The sequence below is a fragment of the Phaenicophaeus curvirostris genome, chromosome 3, assembly GCF_032191515.1.
Source record: "Phaenicophaeus curvirostris isolate KB17595 chromosome 3, BPBGC_Pcur_1.0, whole genome shotgun sequence".
NCBI classification, from domain to species: Eukaryota; Metazoa; Chordata; class Aves; order Cuculiformes; family Cuculidae; genus Phaenicophaeus; species Phaenicophaeus curvirostris.
In genome coordinates, this window is record NC_091394.1 from 35,315,179 (window position 1) to 35,336,161 (window position 20,983).

General features: G+C 41.8%; 1 protein-coding gene across 3 annotated transcripts in view; it reads right to left on the minus strand.

The window, feature by feature from the left end:
* The window catches only part of NEDD9 (neural precursor cell expressed, developmentally down-regulated 9), a 106,121-nt gene that overhangs the window by 39,419 nt on the left and 45,719 nt on the right, over positions 1 to 20,983 (minus strand). The window contains exon 1 of one of the 3 annotated variants that reach the window (XM_069853652.1): positions 3,692 to 3,750. The exons of 1 other annotated variant lie outside the window; for it this stretch is intronic. In XM_069853652.1, coding sequence (XP_069709753.1) covers positions 3,692 to 3,703 — 12 coding nt within the window. In that variant the 5' untranslated portion in view covers positions 3,704 to 3,750. Of the gene's footprint in view, positions 1 to 634; positions 688 to 3,691; positions 3,751 to 20,983 lie in introns of those variants that run through there. One more of the 3 variants, XM_069853654.1, reaches the window with a different exon arrangement.

Genomic DNA, 20,983 nt, shown 5'->3' on the forward strand with positions numbered 1-20,983 from the left:
CATTCCTTTTTGGCTTCAATGAGGTAAGGAATATAGCTGTTCTTCTCCTCTCCTCTTTCACTGTTTGGATCTTTCAGTAAACAGATAAGTCCCCATTTCTCCTTCTTTCTCCTTTTTGTCTTGCTTGTGAACAGACAACAAGCTACAAAAGCCTTGTTATGATAACGTCTTCTCCCTTTTGCTTCTGTCACACTTTTGTTGCCTGAGATAAGGACACTGGAATTGCTGGCCAGATATACCTTTCCCACTTTCCCACTCATGTTCTTCTGATCACAGTGACCCACTGCTATTTCCCCTACTGCTTCATTCTTGGAATCACAGTCTGGGTTTCATTTCAGAAAGGGTTGATCCTACCTTCTGGATTACAGAATACTGGAATGGCATCCTGTGGGAACTTGATGAGATAGTTTTGTAGCACACACAGATTTAGTGTAAAAGAATGCTGTTGTCATCACATGAAGAATTGTGGTATTGCCATAATACAACTGCAGCCCACAAGTATTTGTTTCTGAAAGTAGCTTTCAGACAAGCAGGACTAAAACATTCACAACTGACATTCAAATATTTGTTATGTTTAACATTTCCTGTGGTTCACTTAAAATAACTTCTGTGTCTTCCAATATTTAATAACTACCTGAATGGTAGAGTAGGACCTAACATGGGGTCAAATTTGTCTTTGCTTTAAACAGTCACATCTTCACTGAATTGCACACAGTGTGCAGAAGATAGATATAGGTGTAGATGCTTATATAAGTTAAAATTCTGAACTTGCTGAAATCCACAGGGATTTCAGAGGATGGTGTCTTGAGAACTATGTTGGAAGAATGTTTAAGGAGTGTGATGGACAATAGAAGAAACTTAGGTTAAAGAGGAGAGGGAATGAGTTTTCACAGTCTTTATGAGCAAAAATAGGGCAGACTGAGAAGCAGAAAGGATTTCTAGACCAGAAATGACCTTGGGTTTAGTCACACTGAAAGCGAAGACAGGGCTGAAGGAGAGACGAGCTCAGGGTCTCATACATGAGTCAGTTCCTGTTCTGTCCAACAGTTAATGCTCTAATTAAACTACAACGAGCATCTCAATCACTTCATTAAAAGAGGCCTTATTTTACAGACTAATACAATGAAAATAAAGAATGACAGGGCCCAGTATAACATCAGGAACAGTTAAATCAACTCAACTATGCACCTGGAAGCTAAACCACCTCTGAAGTGATGGTATGTCCCCAGGCAGGCCAAGAGCACGCTCTGTTTCTTTATTTTCTATATACTATAAAAACTACAGGATTTTTGCATTCCTACAGAAAAAGAAAAGAAACAAAAATACAAAAAGGAATAAAATAACAGAGATAAATGGGCAGATATTTTCTTTATACTCTGGGGAGAAGAAAGATCTAAGGCTGTTTGTCCTAGTTCAACATCAGTAACCACTTCACATTTCTCAGGGAAAGTAAACTCCCTAGTCTGACAGGAGGGATTCTGAGTCGTAAGCCCTCAGTTGTCATCTTTTTTTTTTTTTTTTTTAATGGCTTGCTTTTTCTTTGTCTAGCTTTCTCTGTCTAGAATGATGCAATTACAAATGTAAACCAAAATGTTCATTCTAACCAGATAGGGCAAAGGTAATGTTAGAGAACAGGGAAGACTTCCTCCTTCTAAGTCATCTTATTGGTCTCTGTTCTTGAGAAGTATGATCTCCTTGCAGCAGGGGACAGATGGATGGTGACACTAGAAGTCAGTTAAGCTGTATAACTGCACAGGGCCCTTAGTTTGCCACTGGGATACGAGTGTCGCTTAGTCATGGGCAGTTTGAAAGCAGTTCCAAGAGCTCTGGACTAACAGTAACACTGCTCTTCTAACCCCAAGTACCTAATATTTTGTGGTAAGAATCATAGCTTTTCTAAGCAGGTATAGAGTCTTCCTGAACTGATTTGAAGGGGAGTAGAAAGGGATAGGAGATGAAGCGTATCTCAGATTTTAAATTAGTCCATTGTCTGAGACAGAATTTAGAAAAAAAAAAAAGCCATCAGATCCAGATCAAAAATTTCAAAGTCATGGAGTCTTTGTCTATCTATATCTTACACTATTTCTTTTTCCTGAGTATTTTTAGCTACTAAGAGATGGAGAAACTGGCAGCAGCTTTGAAAACTTAGTTCTGACCTTTCCCAGAGTTCGAGTATGAGAGATCCTGAAAGCTTGGGTTGAGTTCTTTAGTATATGGAAAAGCATTTACCTAGATGTCACTTGCACATCTCATTCTGCCCAGGTTTATAAGCCCCATACTATTTTATAGGATCACAGCTTTTCTACAGTATGCTGCCTAAGTGCAGTAAGAAGAAGGACTTCATTTCCAAAGCAAGTTAGCCTCCAAATATATAATGTGTGACGTTTCCAAATCACCCTTTTATTGATGCTGAAGTTATTTTTGGCAGAGGGAGGAAAGTTTTTCCTTCCCTCCCCTTTTTTTTCCAATCACACAAGATTACGGTATGTCTGTACAGTAATCTAATGCTCTGTGGGCAACTCAGTACCTTGCCCAGATGTCTTTAAACAGAGTAAGACTAAGATGAAAGCCTCCACGTTTGTGTCTTTTGAAATGACCTCTGATAAAAGGTTAAGGTAAATCACTTATTTGATTTAACAGGGGAAAGCGAGACAGGCCATCCCTTTTTTAAGTACAGAGGTGGGTTTGAATTATTTTATATATATATATATATTTTTTTTTTTGGCTTGTGACCAGACATACCCACACTGTGATAAGACATTCACAAAGGGCTGGAAAAGGGAGAAGCAGCACTACCTGCCCCAAACTGATGCCCGGTACCGTGTACAAACGTGGCTTTCCCGGGACGCCGGGTCCACACCGTTATCCATCGGCGGGAGAGGCGCCAAGCCAGCAGGAAAGGGGGGTGGAAAAACCCTGCGAGCACCCCAGGCTACCCGGGGGGCTCTCTCCCGGCTCACCACCCCCGCTCCCCTCTTTCTCCCCCCGGAGCTGCAGCCGAGGGGAGCCCCGAGCCGCCCGGCTCCCATCAGGGCTGCGGCTCCGCAGCGAGGGCGGCCTGGGAAGCCGCCGGTAAGGCTCTAAGTGCCAGCAGCAGCCCGAGCCCAAGCGTCAGCCTCAGCTTTAGGCTCTCCCCGAGCTCCAGCCCGAGTCCAAGCGCCCACACTGGTCCCAGAAACAGCCCGAGCCCGAGTGCCAGCATCCGTGCCAGCGTGAGCCCAAGCTCCAGCTTGTTCCCAGATTGGGACCGGTGTCCCAGTGCAGCCCGAGCCCAAACACCAGCATCATTCCAAGCGCCAGCATTCCTGCCAACATGAGCCTAATCAGCAGCTTGTTCCCAGACTGGGACCGGTGTCCCAGAACCAGTCCCAGCCCGAGCCCAAACGCCAGCACCAGTCCCATCCGAAGCACCAGCTTGTTCCCAGACTGGGACCAGTGTCCCAGCCCAAGCACCGACATCAGCGCCAGCCTCTCCCCGAGCTCCAGCCCGAGCCCATGCGCCCGCACCGGTCCCAGAAATAGCCCGAGCCCGAGCGCCAGCATCCGTGCCGGCATGAGCCCAAGCACCACCAACAGCAATCAGTCCCAGCCCAAGCACAAGCTTGTCCCCAGACTAGGACCAGTGTCCCAGCCCAAGCACCAGCATCAGTCCCAAGCCCCGGCCCCGGCAGGGTGCCCGCCGCCGGCTCACCTTGTACTTCATGGCTGCGGGGCTCGGAGGGGCCGCTACGCCGCCAGGCACCGCATCGCCATCGCCGCGGCCTCTGGGCGCCGCCCCCTGCTTTGCATAGCGCCCGCCCATTGGAGCGCCGGGGGCCTCGCCCCGCCCCCCGCCCGGGGTTTCCCGCCCGCCGCCTCCCGCGCTCCAGTCCCTCCAGTCGGTGAGGGCGAGCCGGGAGTTCGCACCGTGTGTCTGAGAACAGTGTCCGAGTGCTTCCTAAATACTGTCAGACTGCTTCCCTGGGAGCTCTTCCGCTGCTCCACCACCCTCTGGGTGAAGAACCGTGTCCTAATATCCACCCTAAGCCCCCACTGGCACGTTTTCTTGAATCAAAATGCTGAGTGTTCATTTTGCCTGGGAAAAGTCTGGTATTTAAGCATTGGTTAGATACCAGAGGCCAAGATGGCTTTAATGATCTAGGGATGGCCATTATAAAGAGTGACCGTGCCAAATAAGGATTATTTGGAAGAGAGGAGTAAAATTACAACTACCTGAAAGGAGGTTGTAGAGAGGAGGGTGCTGGCCTCTTCTCCCAAGTGACAGGGGACAGGACAAGAGGGAATGGCCTCAAGCTCTGCCAGGGGAGATTTAGGCTGGACATTAGGAAAAAAAAATTCACAGAAAGGGTCATTGGGCACTGGAACAGGCTGCCCAGGGGGGTGGTTGAGTCACCTTCCCTGGAGGTGTTTAAGGCACGGGTGAATGAGGTGCTGAGGGACACGATTTAGCGTTTGCTGGGAATGGTTGGACTCGATGATCCGGTGGGTCTCTTCCAACCTGGTGATTCTATGATTAACTCTAGTATCTTGGGGACAGGAAGGAGCAGGGAAAATTAATGAATGGTGATCCTCCATGCTTTTTAAGTTGGGACCCTTAGAATTATAGAATAACCAGGTTGGAAAAGACCCACCGGATCATCGAGTCCAACCATTCCTATCATTCATCAGGCTTGATTAATACGGTGCGCAAAATAGGTATTTTTGTGTATGGGGTGTACTCCGGCTTGTTTAGATGAGCAGGAAATACATTTCTCCTTTTTGCCCAACTTGGATCTCATCCAACGTTTCTAGGTCACAAATGGACTCAAGACTATTTCTAGTGGCCTAAGTAAAAACAGTGAAGAATAATCTTGTAATACCGGATTACAAACATAACTTCATTCCACACTACAGTGATATCCTTAAGTTTTCATGTGACCGATCCTCTAGAGAGGGATCCTATTGCTAAAAGCTCTTCATGGCTTCTAAAGAATGCCATGCTGTTATCTGTAATCTCTTCCATCCTTTAGTTCCAGGATATAATATGTGGTTGCACTTTACAAATCTGCTAAATGCACACTAAACTATTTTTTTCCTATACCATCTTCTTGGCTGCATGTGCCCTAATAGTTCCTTGGTATGAGTCCCTGTCAGTACAAAAGATGTCCTAGCTATAAGTGAGAAAAGTGAGCTTCTGCTTTCTGCAGTGCAGAGTATGCCACTGTGACTGGGCTCCCTATGCGTCACTGGCTATATTCCTTCATAATGTTTTTTCTTTGAGTTTTCTTACCCTTTTTGTTGGTGGTGTTGATTCCTTTGATTTTCCAAGAAGACACTTTAAGTCTTTATATGTATTGAGTTTGGGGCAGTGTTGTTTTAAGTGTAACATCAAAATAAATTTGGGTAGTTTTAAGAGACTAAAGCTCATTGGTATGCTGCGTCCTTAGACGCTTTAAGAAAATAATTCTTCCAGTGATTATGCATAACCAGCTTACTATTAGGAAAGTGCAAACCTCTTTGGAGTGTTTCATAACTGTGGAGTTTGACCTTTGATTTTATTTTTGTGCATATTTGTGTGTTCTTGCCTTTCAGGCTGTAAGGATAAAAATTTCTCCTGGGACGAGAAAATTTCTCATGAGTACAGTGGTTGCAAGGGATAAGGTGTTAGCATGGTATTGGACTAGCATCCAAATCCCATTCCCCAAATAAACTCTATAATTTCTTAATGTGGCACCATTGTCATGAAGATAAATACATTAAAGATTGTAAAACCACATTAATAAGAACCAGATAAGTATCAGAGACAAAAAAATAAGAAAAGTAGAATCATATTTCTGACTTCACCTATGTTTAAAGACAGAGAGCATCTGTTTTCCAGTCATCCCACCAATAGTGATACTTTTTGTCTTTCTCCTTTTTTAGAAGGTGTTTCTCGTTTTTTAGAATGCTTTACAATCATTTTATGAAACCTAAGCACATTTGAAAAGCTGTGCCTTCTGCTTTTGTTTTAGCTTCAAGTGCTTTTAATGTATATAAAATGTCTCTGACTGATCTTAATATGAGGTAACAGATGTGTTAATGTAAAATTCTAGTTGGGTTGTTCCCTCGCATATATTGTTTTGCCTTTATTGCTCTCCATAGCTCATATTAAATACTTCTAATTAGACACCAACGGAATGATACTTTGGGCACAAAACCACAAAGTCTGTGGGTTTTCATTGCTATACTTTACAATTCTGAAGCAGCAGATACAAGATTGTATATTTTATGGGAAGAAAAAGAGATTGCCATCATACCCCACATCCTCAGTGAAGTCCCATTGCTCATTTTATTCATGCACCATCCCTCCCCCTTTTCCATCTACTCCACTTACAATCTTAGGTTTTCTTTGCACTTTGAGGGGGGAATTAATTTCCCCAAGTGTGAAATAGTCTGACTTAGTGCAACACTTCTAGCAGAGCTGGCAGCATGGTGAAGCTCCAATCTGTCACAAGTATCAGGAATTAGATCTACCTTGAAAGAGAGATTTGTACATATGATCCCCTAACCTTGAAACATTACTGTAAGAAGTCAGGATTGTGGCAAGCACACATCTGTGGTTAGTGCAAGAACTTTGCTTTTCTTGATGACCTTGTCGACTGCCGTGCCTTTACTGTGTAATATTGTATTTCAAGCAGAGTCGAGGAAAGTTTTGGGTTGGTTGCCTTGGATAATCAGCTCAATTATGCAATAGAACATGCTGATGTGAAAGCCAAGACTGACGTCTGTGTTGCAGAGGCACCTTGAGCTATATTGCCAGGATTTATAACTACAGGGCCCTATTGAAGTTCTCAGGAGGGTAATTCATGTAATGTGTCTTTTTGCTTCACAGCACAGCAATGGATTGATTCACTGCCTCATATTTTATGCTGCTGCAATTCTAGCAGAGTAGCAAATGGGTTCTGTGACTTTGCCTTGTGCCTACATCAATGGCTTTTGTTTGTTTCTTTGCTCTTCCTGAGGGCAATTAATATTACTCTCTGCTCATTTGGGAAATCTGCTATTTGTCTTCTGCTGTCATACACCATCCTCGTGAGTTTACTGCATGCTTTATTTCTCACCACACCACTGGTTTGTGTCCTCCCGGTGCCCTCCTGATTGCCAGTTGGGGTTCTGGGGTATGTGGGGGACAGCAGCAGGTAGTGGTAGGACAGCCAAAGGCACTCCTTGTCAGCCAGGCTCCTTGGCTTGCCTGCCATAACTCTCAGTGCACAGCATGAAACAGACCTGTCAGCTGGGGTGGGAAGGGAATCCTGGTTGAAGCAAATCAGCCAGCTATTGCTCTATGACAATTGATAGCAGAAGAACACAAGACAGATATCCTGCTCTGAATGGTTACTTAAACAAAAATCCCTTGTTCCTATTTCCCCGTGACGGAACCTGAGAAAGGAGAGACACAGCAGTGTCTCCCTCACAGTTGAGAGAGTCCTTTCAGGAAGGGTCTATGAGCTCTGTGTTTGGGAAACACTGAGCTATCTTTTTGTTGTTTTTTTCTTTTTTTTCTGCACAAAGCACTGTGGATAATATTGTGCAGCATCTGCATCACTTCTTGCTGTGATACTTGATGGGGGGGATTGGGATTCAAGTTAATTTAGTTATAGTGCCACTGAGCTTTATAAGTAAAGGAGAATCCTCATAATTAGCCTTGGTCCTGCTGACTCTATAGCGCTACCCAGACTGGTTCAGTGGATATGCAGTGGGTGGAATTTCTTCAGTATAGAAAGGTTTTATACACACTCATTGTGGTGGAATTTGCTTGTTTGGACAAACCTATTAAAAATATGAAATGCTGCTGTTTCCCGAAAAGAATGTTAACAAAAATCCACCACTGATGTGAGTGGGCTTCTGTGTCTATCTGCGAAGAAAGGCCCCCTTCTCCCACCTCACTGGGAGATAATGAGGAAAAGATTTCATTCTCACTCAAAGAAGGGAATATTTTACATTTCAGCAGATCAAAGCAAAGTTTGCTCTGTTTTTCTTTGACCAGCAATGGAAATCTTTTCAAGGAAGTACTCTCTTCCACTTAAGTAACAGAAGTCCATCCTGATAGACAGAGGAGTGGGTAGCAATCACTATAGTGGTCTGGTTTATATACAAAGGTAAAAATGTGAGAATAAAGAATAAAAAATGTTAACAGAAGTATCTCTTTAAATTTGACTGTCCTTTGCTATTCTACCTAAGGTGCCTTTTAACCATAGAGCTAGTTCACTTGCCTTGCTCTAGTATTCTACATTTCCTTTAATATATATGAACTAATCTTACAGGCATCCCACCTCCTTTCATGACAAAGCACAAAAGCTGTTCACATTCTCAAGAAGGACGTTTTATGCAGTGTTTCTTCAGGAGTCACTCATTTAACTTTCTAAGTCAACCATCAAGGCCCTGTTTAATGACCCTCCTTCAGATAAAGGGAAGAAATGCAGCTCCCTCTGTCCACTCTGTTCTGCTTCAAATGCCAGTCAGAAAGAAATGTACTGGTGTCCCCCCACCCAAAAGGTTTTGAAAGTGAATCTAGCCTTTGTTAGCTTGAAAAATCATGGAAAGCCGTTGGTGTTTTAGATAGTCTGGCACTGGCTACCACTAGGCCACCAGCCTGTGAAGAACAACTGAAAATTCTGTTCAGTTTGGTTTTTTTTTCAAAGGAGCAAAAAAAAAAAAATACTGCTACAATTTTAGCTTGTTATGAGAAGCAAGTGATTACCTTCTCAGGGGAAAATGAACATGGGAAAGGAAAACAATAGAATCTCTATTAAAACAGCATGAGAGGGACCCATCTCACCCTGGGGAAAGGAGAGAATTTAGAATTGAAATGAAGCAAATTTATCTCTGGTCCAACAATGAGTAGCTACCACAGATGAGGAAGAAAAAGAATAGCCCTTCCAGGTCCGTGCAGCACAGCTGCCCTCACCCTCCAGCTGGTGTAGAACGTGGGGGGGTCAGGAAGACTTCATGTTCTCAGCAGGAAATTGTGGAAGATGGCAGCAATCGTAGCTGAACTGCCATGCAAATTCAAGGCAAGTAAGAGCTCTGCAAACCTGGGTATTTGCACTGGTGCAGATAACATTGTTGCATTGGATAGCAGAGATGGCAGTAGCTAGTGATTCATGGTGGGTGCAGGGCTGTGGCAGATTGGGTCCCCAGTGCTTGCCTGCCCTGAACCAGTGGTATTGGGTGGGCAAGAGGAATGTAGAGTATGCGGGGAAAACTGGAGAGGGAAGAGAATGGCAGGATGGAGCATGCACTGGACTATTCCTTCTAGAGATACTGTCAAAGGCTTATTCATTTCCCAAACAAACCAACCACTCTAACAGTTCTGCTTGCAGAACACACTCCTTTATTTTCTCCTCCAGTGCTGAATATTTTTAATACATGGGTTAAAAAATTCAGGCTTGCTTCCAGACGTGTGGCGTGCATGCCATTCAACCTACTGATGCCAAAAGAGGGGTTTTTTGTTTTTTTTTTAAGAAAAATAGAGAAATTATACAACTACAGAGACTGCAAAAGCCTCTGTTCTCTCTGGTTCACAGTTGTGCAGATGAAATATAGTAAATGTAATACAGGGAGGTTGCTCAAGAGGAAATGTATGTTTAGGCAGCACAGCTCGTTTAAGATTAAAGGAATCCAGAATTGGTACTGGAATTGCCTCAGACAAGAAACTTGGGCACAAAGCTTAGGCATGTTAAGCTTTTCATGCAGACCTAAGAACTCATAGTGTTGGCATGCAAAAGCTCAGATCCTTACTTGAGCTTTCTACTTGAACTTTTCCCAGTTTGGGCAAAACTTTGGAGCTGAGCTTTTATCCACATGGATCACGTTACGTTGTTCCACTGGGTATTAAAATTGTTAAAACAGGAGTGAATTGAGTAAGGTTTTTCTTTTCTCTTTGTTTTGGGTTGGGATTTTTTTTGTGGAGACCAATCAGCCACCACAACATCATCTCAGTTTGGAATCACTCATGCTTTTTTTAATATATTCATCAGGCACACTAGGTTTGTGAGAAAGAAGTCCTGACTCAAACAACGTGTGACCCACCTACAGAGTAGTCCTTCATGAAAGCAGGAGTGTTAGTGTGCATAATTAAGTAGGAAACAGTGGTCTGGAGTAAAAAAACCAAACTTTGCTGTGATATTCTGTTTGATATCTAGGAAGGTAAGGTTTTGTAGCGTAGCATTAGTAAGTTTTTTCTCATTAGGTGCCAATCTCTTTTGCCTTCAGACCTGCACACATGCAGCAATTCCCATCCCCAGAAGCTTTGTCTTGAATGCAGTAGTGCATGGCTCTGCTTCTAGTGACCTGTTCCTTCCTGCTCTTCTTGCCTGCCTCTCTTTCCCCTCCTCCCGCCTTCCCAGTCTTGCAGGGTGGAGAGCCCCACTTGCAAATACATGTGCCAGCATTTTTCTGAATTTGTTTGAAAGGAGGTTGTACAGAAACACGAAACTGGCATATAAAGAGGAGGGTGCACTGAAGTCCTTACCTGTCTATTACATAGATGTAAAATACTGTATCACATTCCTTGAAACTCCATGAATCCCCTGTGCAAAGCATTTCTGCATCTTGGCCTCATGTAAGGGAGCCAGGATCAAAGAAACTCTTGTCTAAATACTCTCCCTTTCCCGCTGATTTGCCAAATCCACAGTACTTCAACTTGGCAAAAACTCAAAACTGACCCCAAAAAATACAATCTCTCCTGACTGTAAATTTTCCATCAGTTTCACAAATCACCCAAGGAATTGCCCTGTGACTGCACTAGATAACTGTGTGCATTTTGCTTGCAAAGCCTGCTGGTTTTTTTCTCCCTGGTTTTAGGAACTCTTTGTTGAATACCTCCCATGTTTCTTTTACCAAAAGTAATCTGCCATTGTTCTGTTTTATACCTTCATGTTTTCCCTCTCCCCATCTCTTACCACTACCTCTTACATAGCACCAAAAGCATATCTCCCTGGTAGGCCCAGCAGCTTGGTTGCTGTCCTCTACCCAGCAACCAGTTCTTTCCAGTGGGAGGTGGGAAGCAAAAATGAAAATTTAATAAAACGCAAGTTAGGGATTTAAAATAAAGTCAGTACAAAGAGGAAACTTGTGGTTTGCCTTTACCACCGAGCTTTCCATGAAATCTTAGCCTGGAGGTGTTTTCAGGCGTGCGGAATTTCAGGGAAATGTGGTTCTTTTGGAGGAGTTTTGAGGGAGGACATACAATTAGAAAGCAATCATCTTCTTTCTCTTCTACCTCAGCCAGATCTGTGTAGGTCAGTTGATATCCAAAGCAACAGAGAGCAGCACATGAAATGTCTCACACCGTCTTACTTATTTTTCTCTTCTTTGGGTTTGGTGTTTAAACTCTCATCTCATACTCAGTGTAAATTTACATCTCCACAAAACTGCCAAAAATGGTTATCTTTGCTGCCATCTAAATCTGTTTATGGTCCACTCTCCCTAAATCATTCTTTAAAGGAAAATGACTGGTTTCCTACCCCTCCTACTCTTCTGTTATTTTTAACAGGCAATTCAGTCTAATGACATTTAAAGAAGAGATCACTGCATTACTGCATGTTGCATGACTCTCAGGGAACAATGCTAGAAGAGAAAGAACGTGGGAACTCTATTCTCTCTCTTTCTATTTCTATCATTTGTGAACTCTGAATGCTTCCAGCAATGCGGTAGCCAAAGATGGGGTGAAAAGAACAGAGCATGTTCCCATTGGCAAAGCTTCCCTTGACTTCACTGGGACCAGGATTTGGCCTACGCTGCGTAGCATCCTAAGCTCTGGCTTTGACTTAATTGGCTCCTCATAGTAGACTTTCTCTGCTGTAGGAGGCAGTGCTTCAGATAACTCGACTCTTAACAAATATCCACCACAGTTATTCTTCTTGCTTCAGACTGGATACTTACACTTGCACAGCTGATAGAAGCACCAGTCTTGGAGTCACGTGAAAGGAAGGCATCACACAACACCTACCTTTTCTTCTCTGTCTGCCTCACATCGCAATTGACTCATAGTGTTTGCTTCTGAAGTCTGATGAGGGCTTGAGTCATAAACTCCTCACCTCCTTAGAGTTTAGCCCTGCCTTGGATCTGTAAAGATCTGTCTCCACCTGTGCTCACGGCTTTTGAGGTGGGGCTTAGCTTATTTGTTGTTCCATAAGGAGCTGGAGAATGTACATGTGGAAGCTATTGCTAAAAATCCCTGGGAGTGTCAGGATACTGAAGAGGCTCTCCCTTAACTTCAAAGTTTTGAGATAGAGTGTGTTGGCTCTGGCTCTCTAGACAGTAAATAGGCACTGTAAAAGGACCTTAGTCATGCTTTCAAAAGCAAGGCATTATAGCACACTGTAGTGAGCACAGCTGCTGTGTGTTGAGTTCACAGTAGCTATTCCAGAAGCTGTACTTCCAATGAACAATCATGGTGTGGATGAGAGCCTGAAGGCTGTACATACGCAATTCTCTCTCCCCAGAACATAAGCAATGATCTGACATGACTATCTAGTGGTGTAAACACTGTCTTAGAAACGTGAAAGTCAAAGATGTGCTGGAAGAGCAAGTTTCAGGTATGGAGGTGTTTAAGGGATGGGTGGACAGGGTGCTGAGGGGCGTGGTTTGGTATTTGATAGGAATGGTTGGACTTGATGATCCGATGGGTCTTTTCCAACCTGGTGATTCTATGATTCTATGTATATGCGCATAGAAAGAGTCAAAAGGTTTGGGCTAAAGCTGGTGGAATAGACTCCTTAGACTGGCCTTGTAATTTCATTTGCCTGATTTCTCAGAGATGGGCCTTCTGGTGCAGAGGTCAAAAGTGGGAAAGCATAAGAAATACAAGGTCCCAGATGCTGACTACTGACCTATCGTCTTGGTAAAAGAAAGGACTGCTGAACCAAGTTGAATTTGTAGGAGCTGTAACCCTGGTGGGGAGGAATGGAGATATTTCTTTGAATTTGTGGGAAAAAGGAAAGAAGGAAAAGAGTAAGATTGCTGGGAAAATAGACTAATAATAATCAAAATAATGAGAGAGAAGTAGTCAGGGACATTAGGGATACAAAGCACCCCATACCTTACATGGATCACTACAGATTATAGCCTCTCCTGTCTTTGGAGAAGTCTGTTCCCCTCCTTACTTCAGTATTTAAAACATTCTGCACTTGATAAATAACAAAATATTTGGTTCTTAAAGACTGAGCCACATTCTGGTGGCAGCCAAGATAAGTTTATGAAGACAGACAAACCGGTGTTAGATTAAAAAATATATATATCACGCTAGAAAGTTATGTAATGTTCTATTTTAAAATCATCTGGTCCTAATTTACTGAATTTACTGCCTCAGAGCTAATGCCAAACTGCTATATTTGATTTATAGAAATATTTTAGCACATTTTTCCATCAGGCTATTGTAGAATATATTTACTGCCTTTTTATTATTGTTAAAAATGCAGACTTATTTAAAGGAAAGGAACATTTTTGAAGAGCTTATTGATAGTTTCTCACAGGATGCCAGGAGACATGCAGATAGTAAACAATGCTGTCTTAGGAACATTCCACTCGGTTTTGAACTCTTTCACCATATTTTTTTTTTTTTTTGTAATTGAACAAAGCGATCCATCTGGTAAATGGATGTTTGAAAATGTCTGGTTTGTGCCAAACCACTTTTCTTAAGCACAGACTACATTTTTTTCAGGCAAATATTTAAACAGCAGCCGTACTGTGATGCATTGCTGACCATTAAAAAACACACACAAAACCCAGACAGCAGGCAGGAGGGAGTCAGGGTGGAAGAAAACTTAACAAATAGTCCATTCAAAAATCTATCTAAAAATATCATGCTAAACAATACTCCTTCTTCCCTTTTATCTCCCTGACAAGGATTTCCAAGTGGGAAGTGACTACTACGAAGCAGAACCTGTGCCCTGTGTCCAGCGGAGTGATTGAACATGTGCTAAGCTTCACACGTGGGCTCAAGTCCTTCCTTATTCATTTATACGAGTGCGCTTCAACAAACTGGGTCTTTGATGAGACTTTGCTTGTGCAACAAAACTGTGTTCCAGAAGAGTTATGTTTTTCTAGATTTTGAGAAGTCATCATGGCTTTTTTTATCCTGCATCCATCTCCCACTGAACTTATGCATCACCTGCAATGAGTTCTCAAATTTATTGGTATTGAGTGGAGCTCTGGTTCAGGCCTGTCCGTAAGTTTTATTCATATGCTTGATTTTCTGAACCCAGAAGTGCCGAAATACTATGAGCAAAGGGAATTTTTCTTGTATTTCCAACTTAAGCAGAAGTGGGGTGGTATTGGACATCCCCTCTTCATCTGTGGTAAACTTAGACTAGTTCAGATCTAATCTAGCATCTAGTCATCCCAATACATCTTCTCCAAAAGTGCTCATGCAATTAAGTGAAACTTGTATTCCCTGCTTTCATTTTGATTCCTCTCTTTCCTCATTCATCTCTACAACTGCTCTCTGTTGAGTCTTAGATACAAATTCAGGGTCTCCTGAAGTCACACAACCAACCAAGCAACTTCAGGGAGTTAAATTTCAGCCCTATTTTGAGTCCAGAAACCTCCAATGTAAAACCCAAATCTCTAAATAATTTTGAAGCTTAAGGGATTGATCTTTCTACCTTGATGCAGCAAAACATTAGACTCTTTATGCCAGCTTCAAAAAAGCATCAATGCTTTTAAAATATCTGGTCACAGTAGTAGTAATTCCAGGGGAGTTGTGTTTGCACAGCTGAAGAGGCTGTTACTTCATTAAAAGAATGAGAGACTGTAATCCCAGTCCTGGCAAAACTGGCTCAAGAGTGGCAGTGGATCCTTGGTATTGACTGTTTAGTCTCAAGACAGAGAATACTTAGTCAGCTATCGCAGTCTGACAGTGCCAGGGCAAAACTGGTGTCTCTTTTGTATCCATGAATGCCTTGCTGCAGTGCCTGTTTGTAACATCCCACGATTTTAGGTTATTTCAGTTTTGTGAAACAGATTACTAGGCTGTTGTAGTTTTTGTAGTTGTTGTTATGCTTTTTGGAGAATGTCTGTCAAAAAAGGGGATCTGTGTTTGTCACCCACCATGAAAGGCTCTTGGCTGAGAAAATTTCCCTGCAGATCAGTGAGTACAAATCCAGCAAATCTTCTCAAATTCTTCTGTGAGATAAATGCATGAGAGCCACTCATAAATAAATGGACTGATATGAAAGGGAAAGAGGGTAAAAAGGTCGCAGCTGGGAAAAGAAATGATTCAGTATTAGTTTTTGCAGGCTGGTATTTTTGTTTGCAGGTCAAATTCAGTGTAAATGTTCTTCTGTGTTCTGCTCTGGAGAGGAGATAACAGTGCAAGACAAGCAAAGTGCTAAAGTCTAAATTTAATTTGACACACCATGAAAATGAGACAATTGTGTGCTAGCTGGTTGAGGTCCAGAGATGTCACCTCCCATTACTATAATTTGTTGAGTAGTTGCCAACATTCGTCTGTTTTCATTGCCTCATCAATGCTATAGAAGAATATTTCTGGATCTCCTCAGCAGTGTGAGGAAGAGTGGAGCTTTGTCTTTCAGGAGCTAATCCCCCTAAACCACTTCCTCTTCCCATTGGAGTGACGTTTTCTTAATGCCTTTTTGTGTGTTTTGTTTTGTTTTAATGATCTGGGCTCTCGGGGCTGTTTCCAGGTCTCCCAGAAAGGTCAGGTCTGCTTTTCTTTTCCCTTGCCATTCATATGGTGAGTAGCAAGTGCTCCTTCTGCCCCTTTCCCGCAGGCTTTGAGGCTGCTTTGCTGACCTCTGTTCTGTTCTTTGAGGCTGACAGTGGTTATTTCATTGTTTCACTCTTTAGAGAAATAAGAGAGTTCCTTAAAAACATGTGAATTTGTATCCCTTCTTGTTATTTATCATTACTTCACCCAAATACACAGTGAAGTAAAAAAGTGCATTTGTATCTTTCAGCCTTTTCTTTGCACAGTGGTACAATGTAAGACACCTGATGCAAAGAGGAATTTTTCTGCCTGCAACCCTGGACAGCTGTCAGCTCTGCTTTGATGTTTGTTGTGTTGTTTTCTTTTGCGGGATTTGTTTTGCATTTCAGTTTCTATAGACATTGTTCAAGACTTTGGATTTATCGTACGTAAGCAGGTGTCCCCAGATAATCTAAAATAATTCAGGCATGCCATTTTTATAGATATATATAATATAACCACTTAATTAAACTAGTCATACATCCTGAAAACTGCATCTGTCTTTGATTTGTGGAAGAGCTTGGTGGTGTTGAGAACCTGCAAGCTGTACTGAAGCTGTTCAGTTCTATGAGTGATAACTGTCTCTTGGGACCAGTCCAGTTGATATAGCTTAAGATGAAGCAGGTGCCAGTTGTATTTATACGTGGAGGGTAATAATTCTGACTAACTACATATAAATGACTTCATACATTTTAATTCTAATTGTTCACCATGAATTATATAGTTAGAAAAATCTGCCAGGTTATGAGAAGTTTTAACTTAAAAGTGAGTCCAGTCTTCGAAGCAGTAGCTACCTCTTCTCTAATCAAGGACCTGTCTTTTTAGAACAGTATTAAGTTCCAAAGGTTAGAGCCAGGTAGCTAATATGAGGTGGATGAATTTTGCTTCATTCTATTTCCATTAGTTATTTACAAACAAATTGTACTATTTATCAGGTTGGCTGATTTATTTTCAAAATATTTTGGGGCTTTTTTTGCTCACATCATGGCTCCATATGCTGAAAAATCAGTTCTTGAATTTTTTTCCTGCTGTTCCTGGCTAAATGATCCATTCAGCTTCAAGGTTTTAAAAATGAATTGATTGCAGAAAGTGTTGAATTTGGACCCAGTGTGGTTAGAAAACAATTGCTGAGATGCTAATATGAACCTGTTTCTGGACCACAACCACAAATGATGTGAGAAAAGGAATACTGGAGAAGTTGTTTACTCATTTAGCTGTGTTCTTTAGCAGAGGAAAGTAAGGGAAGTAGTACATATAGTCTGTCAGTGGTTTTTTTGACCACACTGTGATTGAATTTCGGTTAAAAGATCATCTTCCAGTGTTTAAATATATATATTGGCCTACAACTATATATCACAGAGATGTAATACACCTATGATCATGAAGTGATCATCATTTAAGAAAATTACTACATCCACTGCTACATGGTATATGTGATAGGTCAGCTATCTCTGAATTGCTGTCTGTTCTTTGAGACAGAATAATAGTTTCTTCAGTACCTTGCAGGAATGAAAACCTGGGTTTTGGTAGTATACCCATGATCACAAAAGAATTTCAAAACAGCTGAGGTAAAGACAGCCATGAGCTAAATCACAGGGATAATTGGCTACTCATCTGTGGCAACATTGCTTGATAGGGGAGTATGGACATTGCCCATTGGGGCTGCTGTATCTTCACTCAATCTCCCTCATTACATCTTTCTCCTCAAAAATCAAAGTAGTTTGGAGGTTTGGTTAACTTAGGCTTGTGAATTTTTGAGGCCTAAACTTGCAAAAGTAAACGGGAGCCCATTAGGTATGGTACTGGATTGCCTGAGCATGGAGTCTATAGATAGGTCTATCCTAGGGTGTCCCAGCTGACATATAGCTGCAACTCCAGGAAGTCAGCAGCCTCCAATAGATCCTATTGCATTATACCCACCCTTGCACGGATAGTTGAGAGTTGGGTGCCTGAGCCTTTTGAATCCAACCCCTGAACGTTTTGTGGGGTCCTGGCCAAGATATCTGAACATCTTGGCTCAGCAAAGCTGAGCTGGAGTTTGAGACCTGCATCTTTCCTGTTCACAAATACATTTCCTCTGGCAGAAACCAGAAATGCAAAGAAGAAAAACCATAAAATAATAATCATCACATCTTCAAAATATGTTTGTGCTGTTTCCAGGTAAAATTTTGGTCCAGGAATTCAGAGAGCAGGAGAGATTTGGTAGTGAGAGTAATAGTAGTAGAAAAATCTGGGCCAGTTTCTGGTCCCTAAGATTCAGCCAAGTGAAAATTCATCCATTGTGAAATTGTCACAGCCTTCTTGCTTAGGCGGCCATGACCTCTGCCACTTTTATCCTGTAAATACAAAGTGGCCTCTTCCCTTGTCCAACAATGAACAGAAAATTATTCATTGAAGTCAAGCATCTCAGTGCTCAAAGTAGCCAATAAGTTTTTCCCAGGACTTCTGAAAAGCCTATTCGTTTGATGGAGTGCACATAGAAGACAAAGATACAGTAGAGGGAAACTACTCTTTTCAATTACTTTCTGTTGTTACTAATTTGTGCCATACTTGAGAAACAAAAGACCCCTAAATCCACTACTGATTCAGTAACCACTGCATCAATATCCTACTCTTTGCACCTGCAATCTAGCTACTTTGCTAGCTGCAGCTACAAAATGTGTCTTTTTGGTTTTTTTAGAGTGAAATCACACCTCACACTGGGAGTTTCTAGGTCATATTATCACATTCAGAAAGGATGTGGTTTTTCTGTGCTGTAGTTTGCAATGCAGAGCTGCACCAAAACGGACTCTGATAAAGCTTGCTGCATAGTGCCAGCTGTGACAAATGCTTCACCATTATTCTTCACAAAAGGGTGAAATCCACTGTTATAGTCTTCTGAACTGCACCTACCCCGCTAGGAAAGCTAAATTCAGGTTTAAGTTGCATGCTGGGCACAGTAGGTCAATAGGACAATAACTGGAAGGACAGAGGGACAAATGGATACATGAAGCACAATGATCCTTGCCCAAGTGCTTTGTAAAACTAGCCCTTACTGACTCTTTGCTTTGGCTTCTGCTCATATTGAAGGTGCCACCATGATATATATCTGCTCTTTCATTCTCCATGGCAGGTACCTAATTTTGGATTCTGGCTTGCCACACATCTGCTAAGTTCTTGTCTGTGCTTAGGAGATCTAGTCTGAGCCCTCTGACTTTGGAGTCTGCAAAGGGCCTCACTGTGCTCACAGGAGCTAGTTTGTGCAACCAGTTCTCATGCAGTTATGAGAGGCTTAGCAGACTCCCAAGGAGTATGGAAGAAGAAATGTAGGTGGGGACATCTGTACCTTACACCAAAAGCATGGGATAAGCATATGCAGTGGTTCCTCTGAAGCTTTTGCCGAAAGGGCTGTACATTTCTAACAACATGGGGCTCACGGGGCAGGACTAGCTATGCCACTGAAGAAGCTTTGGTCATTCACTGAACCCAATCTGGCTAAAACCTGTGACACAGAAAAGGAGTTTATCTTTTTTTTTTTTTTTTTTGTTGGCAGGCAGGCATGGTTCATCACCGGTGCATTTTTATCTTCAGGGAAAGAGACACTTTTCTTTGCTGGGACCTCAGCAGTCTATGGGAACACTCACAACACTTGCTGCTCCTGGACAGAGCGTCAGTGCCTGTTAATGCTCCTTGGTAAATCTGCAGCTGCACCACATCTGGCTGAATCAAAGTTTCTTTACTGCTAGCACTGAAATCATGCCTCCCTCTTTCTCCTCCTTTAAAAAACAAACCAAAATTAGCTTTATAATCCAAAATCCCTTAAAATCATAGTTTTATACTTCTACCAAAAAGAAGTTCTAAGGAAATACTTAGCCAACCAATTGCTAAACTGATCTTTAAGGACAAGCTCTTGAAATTTTTGCATAGTTCCTAGTCTTCAACTCCATAATGAAAAGAAGTTACCATTCTCCAAAACCACTATCTGACTACAAATCATTATTTCGTTTCAAGGAAAAGTTGATATGAAAATAACTAGACCAATTATATGCATTACATTTTCACAATCTTCCAGACCATCACATTTATGATGAAGTGGCTTCTCATTTTCTCAAAAGAAGATGTTATTGCTAAATTTCAGCTCATACTGAAAAGAATAAAGTTGAGTCAAGACAGACGTGGTAGTGTGGAGACTGCAAAAGCAAAGGGCTAGCTCAGGGCATGTTTGCACTAACCCAACCCAGAGTTACTAGATACATTCTCCAGGTCCTTTTTCAATCCAAACATATCCTCAAGTCTGCTGAAGTGTCCATAACATTCAACAATGGAAAGTTTCTAAAATCTTAGTTGAATTTTCACAATGCATCTTCCAAGACTACCCATGACATTATGCAATATTTATGTCTGATGTAATATTTACAGCCACATTCTTAAACTGTGCAGCTTCTTCCTGGAACAGCGAAAGAGCTTCATGGGGCCTCTCACTCATGGGTGGATGTTGTGGTTAATATGCCAGGCCCTTGGTTTAACAGCAAGGCAGTTTGATGTGCTAGCACGCAGGCGACTTTTTCCTCTTGAATATAATTCTCTAAGTTCAAAGAATACCAAACACAGATGAAAATATCCCTGACCTTTCTGTTGAGCCAGCAGTGTTGTTCCATTTTCACACTCAAGTAAGTGGTTTTAACAGTTTGAAAAAAGATCTGGAATGATCAAGATGGTCACCATTTTCCTGCTGCAGGTTTTCTTTAGAGCTAAGGATTTATTTGCTGAAAGTCATTGTCCCATACCTTCTCATGCTTCTTCAAAAAGCATTTTAGAGTTGCAATTCACCTAGCAAAAAATCAGTATTAAGGAACATGGGAATTTCCCCTTGTCTCTGCAGGTGTTTCTATAAGAGCAAGCCTTCGTTTCTCACAGAATATGGACCACTCATATCCAAATGGTACATAATTTTGGGTGTATATATATATTGTTTTGTTTCTCTATACAATTTTATAAATGGCTGCTAATTTAGGACACAAAACTGTTTAATCTTGTATATCTTAAGATATTTTTCTATGAGCTACATTAAGCATACAGATTGTATCTATTTCCTACTTCATTATTGAAAGAAGTCTTTATGACAGTGGGAAAAATATTACTTCTTTTCCCTTTTCTCCATGCTATATCTATGAACATTGTATTTCCTACTAATGTTGTCCACTTATATTGAAAATGCAGATAGAATAGGAAGTAGTATTCACATTGTTCCTTATGACAGCCTTGCTTGTGACT